The following is a 6,256-nucleotide window of genomic DNA, read 5'->3' on the forward strand; positions in this document are numbered from 1 at the left end:
TGGCTAAAACAAACAGATAAGGGGATAAGGGATCCCCTTGCCTCAGCCCCTTCTTTCCTTCAAAATAGCCAACCAAAGTTCCATTTAAGCAAATAGAAAACCGAGGAGAAGTAATACACTCCTTAATCCAACTAAGAAACTTCCTTGGGAAACCAAAACAATGAAGGCAGTGAATCAAGAATTCCCAATTTACAGAATCATAGGCCTTCATAAGATCAACTTTCAAAGTGCAACTAGGATCTCCTTTATCTTTATGATAGTTTCTAACAATTTTTATTTTTATCTTTATCAATTTTCTGCTTGCCAACTTTCTGGTATTCTTAGTTGTAATCTTGGTAATATCAGCTCTTGTCGTGAAATATGAAGACCTTGTTGTTTACTGATGGTTTAGGTTGTGATTGCTGAACAAAGATAAGGGCTTGGACTTGAACAAAGATGTCCATATTCAAAATTGGCACAGTTCATGAAGTTTTGTTGTATTTAAGCTGTGTTAATTCAGCAGTTTTGAGTTTTATTTGCAGTTTCCCTTCTTTATTGTCATCCAATTCTAATAACTATGGTCTTGGTTTCAGATCTGTACCAATTGAAAATGGTTTATTGTGACGTTTCTGCAGTCAATTACTTATCAAAAATCTGCAGTCAATTAGCTTTTTCTTCAGATCTGTACCAATTGGATGATTTTTGTAATAATCTAATACACTTAAATTACAAAATAATAAAATTAAAAAAAAACAAAACAAAAAGTCGAGCTCGAGCTCGAACAGGGTTCCAACCCTGTCGAGCCGAGCTCGAGCAGCAAAGTCGGGCTCGACTCGAGCCTGGCCCAAAAATAAACGAGCCGAGCCTGGACAACCAAAGCTCGCCCAAGCTCGGCTCGTTTACACCCCTAAATACAAGAGTCTAGCCCTCGACAGCTCGACGCTGGAATAGTGAAGGCTGTTCTCCTTTTCTACAAATCTGTAAGTTTGCAACACTCTTGACTAAGAGAGACTCCATCCATATCCCTACTAGTGTTTATTCTTAATTTTCCATTCTATTTGATTTGTTTGACACCTTAAACTAGGTTCCATTTTAGATAGGTTTTCGGTCTTAATCAAAATAGGTCGGGCGTCGGAACAGTGAACGGTCGGTGGCTGCTTAGTGTCATCTGAGAATTTGTACTGCTTTTTTTTTTTTTTCAAAGAAAAAAAGAAAGAAAATCGACAGATTTTTTTGTTTTTTTGGCTTGCTGTAACCACACGGTGTTGTTGTTGTTGTTTTTTTTTTTTTTTTTTTGGGGTTAAAAGATATCTGGTAGAATATTGGCCATCCAAGCAAAGTACTGCAGATATACGGTGCTTTGCACTACCGCAAATTCTGAACTCCTGTTTTTCTATGATTTTGCGTAGATGAGAGATTTTAGGGGCGAGAAGTGTTTTGGGAGCATTTATTTTATTTTAATTTATTCAGCACGAAGTTTCAACTTCTGATTGAAAGGCACTAAAGGGTGAATTTGTAAATTTGACACGTTTTAACATACTGTGATTTTTCTTTTATGCCCCGTTTGATAGCAACGGCACCGTTTCAGCACAGGGTGTAAGACCGTCTTTTCGTTTTTGTTTTTGGGTCGGTTAAGGGTTTTGAACTTTGGCGTGCAGAGTGTTCCGTCGAGTTGCACCGAAACAGCGCTGTGAGGCATTCATTAGTGTCGCTGTCATTCATTGTTGCGTCTCTCACGCTTAGCACACGCTATAGACAGGGTTTTGCAGATATGGAGTACGTGAGCCCTGAAGGCCTTCGCTTAGATGGTCGCCGTCCCATGGAAGTATATATCGAACTATATTCGTTTCTCTAGCTTCATATATTTGTTCACCTGTTCTCTTATGATCTGCTTTTATCTGTTTTTCTTTTCTTGTTTTCTAAATTATTTTAGATGAGGCAAATTCGAGCAGAGATTGGTGCCGTGGCCAAAGCTGACGGGTACGAACCATATTTTTATATATATTAGTAATTCTTCAAATTGATTTCAATTTGTGGTTTCTTAGTTAAATATACTCTGCCTTTCAATTTCAGTTCTGCTGTGTTTGAGATGGGTAACACTAAAGTGATTGCTGCAGTATATGGCCCTAGAGAGGTACCGTTTAAGGCTTTAACATTGAGTCTTTGTTTAAGATGTTTAATTTGCAAGATAAGTACGTTTTCAAGTTATTGCTGTGAAATTTTGATTACTAATGATATATGCTCACTTGCAGGTCCAAAATAGGAGTCAACAAATGAATGACAAGGCCCTGGTAACACTCTTCTTTTTATGCTTTTTTCTTTAACTAGTTCTCAATGCATTCGTGATTTTTGTCTTTGTTTGTTTTCAGGTGCGATGCGAGTATAGCATGGCTAATTTTAGTACTGGGGATCGCATGAGAAAACCAAAGGGTGACAGGTAATTCTCTGTTTCTCTTTGGTTCATTCTAAAATTATGGGTCACCTAGTTTCTATACATTGCCATGATTTAATCTGTAGTATTTCCCATGAGGAAATCCACATGATTGCATGTATAATTGACTTAATAGAATAATAGTGTTGTACTATAGTTTTTTATATGCATTGAAAAGTGTCCTTGGAAAATTTTTGCAATTTAGATATAGAGGGTTGTAAAATCTGTATGCTCAGGGAACTGAATTTGGCTGGTTAAAAACAGGCTGGGATAATTTTTGAATGGCTAGATGTGTTCTCTGTTTGTAATTGATGAACCATAACCATGCAAAAGTGTCTTTCATGGTATACATAATTTTGAATTAGTTATGACTTCATTGACTTGTCTCTGGAAGTGGGTTCCTAAACCATGTAGAAGGTTTAGTATAAAAGAAGAGAAATACCTACGTACGTTTGGCTTCACTTGCAAATTAAGCTTTTCGTGAAGTGTGTTTTTTTTTTTGCATGCGTGCTCATATAATTGGGGTGAAGGATGAATTCCCTGGGGCTTAAGTGGGATTAGACAATCTGTGATTCTCACAAGCTTCATCTGCCTTTTAGCATGAATATCATTTTGCTGTCAATAGTAAATGCCAGATTGTGATGCTGCCTTTCAGATTATCTGTTTTCTTTGTGGCACTCTATTGCATTAATAGATGTTCAAATATAAGAACTACATCTCCTTGTAGCCTTGTAATTACTAATTATAAGAGCATTTTATTAATGAGTATTAACAATTGTCTGTTCCCTCTCCATCGTGGAAAATGATGCTTCTGTGGGTGGTTCTAAGGATTATAAACGCTGCATCACCAAATCAGAGTATAATATAAAATTTGTATGTATGATCTTTTGCTTTCTTATTGATGTAAGTTTCCTTGCACTCAGGCGATCCACAGAGATATCTTTAGTTATTCGCCAGACCATGGAAGCTTGCATATTGACACATTTGATGCCTCGGTCTCAGGTTCTATTGCAGCATATTGGGAACTTTTCCTACATGAGTGTGGTATTGCTAGTTTCTGTTCTGAACGTTTGTTTGCTTATCTTGCAGATAGATATTTTTGTCCAAGTACTCCAAGCGGATGGAGGTAAGTTGAGACTCGACTGTGCACAATTATTATTCTTGGATGGTAATCAGCTCATTTTAAACCCCCCCCTCCCTTCTAATTTTTTGCATGTGTGATAATGGCTGAGGGAATTTTTACCTGTGGTCTTCTTTTCTTTTCTTTTTCCTTTCCTGCTTTCATTTTAGACAAACAAAGGGTTCTAGGAAATCTACTATGTAATATAATAGGTTGAGAATTCAGCACACTTTCTTGTTTTGAGATACATCCTAGTATGTTTTTCTTGCCATTATTAAGCTGTGTTTGGTTAAGGGTTGTGCTGCACAATGTGCCCATAGAGTTGTGGACCTGCAGACATTTATTGTTCATAGAAAGGAAAGTCCAGTAAAGCATATGTGAAAAAGTTGAAGAGCCTCTGAACTGGATGCTAGTTGAACATTTAATCAAGTCCGACCATAAATGTCATGTTGAATTCTATTCTTAATTGGGATTTTTTTTTTTGGCAGGAACTAGATCTGCATGTATCAATGCTGCAACTTTAGCCCTTGCAGATGCTGGGATCCCATTGCGGGATCTTGTTACTTCATGTAGTTCAGGGTACCTTAATAGCACTCCTCTGCTTGGTAAACTTACACGCCTTTTGTTTTTCCCTTGCTTTCTTGGTACATCAAAAGTTTTTGCTTTCCAAATTAATTCTTATTTGGAGAATAGTCATGTGAACAGATTTGAACTACGTAGAAGATAGTGCTGGAGGTCCTGATGTCACTGTAGGGTTTCTCCCTAAGTTGGACAAAGTGACCCTTCTTCAGGTTATATCTGAAAGTTTGTTCTCATTTATTCTTCTCTCTACCTCTTATAGGTTTAGAATTCCTTCATGTTTGAAATTTTGGGCTCAGTCAGTGCTTTTGTGGTTTTAAAAAATTTTAAATATGGATTTTAGAACAACTCAGAGCCTCAGATATAAAGAAATTAAGCTATCTCTCTCTCTCTCTCTCTCTCTCTCTCTCCACTTTAATTATTTGCATGCACTTCTATTCCTACCCCTGCCCAACAATTGCTGAACTACTTTTGGCCAAGGTTCATCCAAGATCCTTCTCCCAAGGCTGGTTTGGCCTTAGGGATTTGGAATGTTTAGAGCGGGTTGTAATATATCTTGATGGATTATACTATTATCCACATGGCCAAGCTGAGCATTGGGGATTAGGCTTACTTGTTCTGGGTTTTCTGATTAATTGTATTATTGATGTATCTGATACTGTTTTTGCAATGTTTTTGAAACGCAAAACTTGTTACCTCTGCGGTTTTTGATTTTTTTGCAATTTTTGTGAAGTGCAAGGTTAAATGGTTCAATTTATACGGTCCATTCTATGCACCTCTATTAATTTGCCATTAAGGATTTTCCTTGTTCAATTTAGATCAAGGTCAAAGATTTCTTTTTGGACCACTCATTTGTTATGTGTTCTTAAGCAGATGGATTCTAAGTTACCAATAGACATTTTTGAAAACGTCATGCAACTTGCAATTGAAGGCTGCAAAGCAGTAGCAAATTACATTCGAGAAGTAAGAACGTTTTTCTTGCAGCCAATGATAATGCTGCCTTCTTATTTTTTGATTTAGTTTGAACTTGTTGAGGTATTTCTTCGTTTGTTCTCTTATTGGGATTTTCTATTGGTTTGTTTGGCAGATATTGCTAGAGAATACCAAGCAACTAGAGTATCGTCGGGGTCTATAGTTTATAAACAAGGTAAGAAACTCAAAATTCTTCCTTGATTGTCATTGCAACTAGACATATATGTCTTGCAGGTCCTAAATTTTCAACTGCAGGTATCTCTTCTAACGTTGGTCCTCGGAAACTACATTTTGACCTGATCATCTTTAGGCTTCCATTGCTTCAGTGTGGATTTGTGAATCCCTATATCCAATTAAAAGCAACCATATACATGTTTCAACTCTTAATGGTTCCCTGCATGTGGCGGGGAATGTGGCAAAGCATGTATGAAATCCAAGGAGAATGAAAGTACCTCCCAAAGGAATAATTATTTGTCAAAAATGGACGACATCCTAGGCCCTGGCTAGTTTTAGATGAACAATGATTTTTCTTTTTTGGATGACTAGATGAATGGCTTTTCTGCTTGCCAACTTACTGGTATTCTTAGTTGTAATCTTGGTAATATCAGCTCTTGTCGTGAATATGAAGACCTTGTTGTTTACTGATGGTTTAGGTTGTCATTGCTGAACAAAGATAAGGGCTTGGACTTGAACAAAGATGTCCATATTCAAAATTGGCACAGTTCATGAAGTTTTGTTGTATTACAGCTGCATAAGCTGTGTTAATTCAGCAGTTTTGAGTTTTATTGGCAGTTTCCCTTCTTTATTGTCATCCAATTCTAATAATTATGGTCTTGGTTTCAGATCTGTACCAATTGAAAATGGTTTATTGTGACGTTTCTGCAGTCAATTACTTATCAAAAATCTGCAGTCAATTAGCTTTTTCTTCAGATCTGTACCAATTGGATGATTTTTGTAATAATCTAATACACTTCAATTACAAAATCAAAAAAAAAAAAACAAAACAAAACAAAATAAAAAGTCGAGCTCGAGCCCGAGCAAAATAGATGAGCTCGAGCTAGAACAGGGTTTCAACCCTGTCAAGCCGAGCTCGAGCAGCAAAGTCGGGCTCGACTCGAGTTCGAGCTCAAGCCTGGCCCAAAAATAAACGAGCCGAGCCTGGACAGCCCAAGCTC

The 6,256-nt window shown here is 37.1% G+C and overlaps 1 protein-coding gene across 1 annotated transcript; it reads left to right on the forward strand.

The window, feature by feature from the left end:
* The first annotated feature begins 1,273 nt into the window (after nt 1-1,273).
* Nucleotides 1,274-5,866, forward strand: LOC132184320 (exosome complex component RRP41 homolog). The gene is made up of 12 exons (XM_059597906.1): nt 1,274-1,804; nt 1,913-1,959; nt 2,053-2,113; nt 2,232-2,270; nt 2,349-2,416; nt 3,334-3,412; nt 3,500-3,536; nt 4,019-4,135; nt 4,236-4,321; nt 4,983-5,072; nt 5,197-5,256; nt 5,337-5,866. The coding sequence occupies exons 1-11, from the start codon at nt 1,751-1,753 to the stop codon at nt 5,242-5,244; spliced, it is 726 nt and encodes a 241-aa protein (XP_059453889.1). The 5' UTR covers nt 1,274-1,750; the 3' UTR covers nt 5,245-5,256; nt 5,337-5,866.
* Nucleotides 5,867-6,256: the final 390 nt, after the last annotated feature.

The sequence above is a fragment of the Corylus avellana genome, chromosome ca6 (genome assembly GCF_901000735.1).
Source record: "Corylus avellana chromosome ca6, CavTom2PMs-1.0".
Classification (NCBI taxonomy): domain Eukaryota; kingdom Viridiplantae; phylum Streptophyta; class Magnoliopsida; order Fagales; family Betulaceae; genus Corylus; species Corylus avellana.

Bases quoted from the DNA above. Each gene is read 5' to 3' on its own strand.
- LOC132184320 (XM_059597906.1), top strand. From the start codon at position 1,751: ATGGAGTACGTGAGCCCTGAAGGCCTTCGCTTAGATGGTCGCCGTCCC. The intron at 3,413-3,499 runs GTTCTATTGCAG...CTTATCTTGCAG, and splicing joins ATTTGATGCCTCGGTCTCAG to ATAGATATTTTTGTCCAAGT. The intron at 5,073-5,196 runs GTAAGAACGTTT...TTTGTTTGGCAG, and splicing joins TAGCAAATTACATTCGAGAA to ATATTGCTAGAGAATACCAA.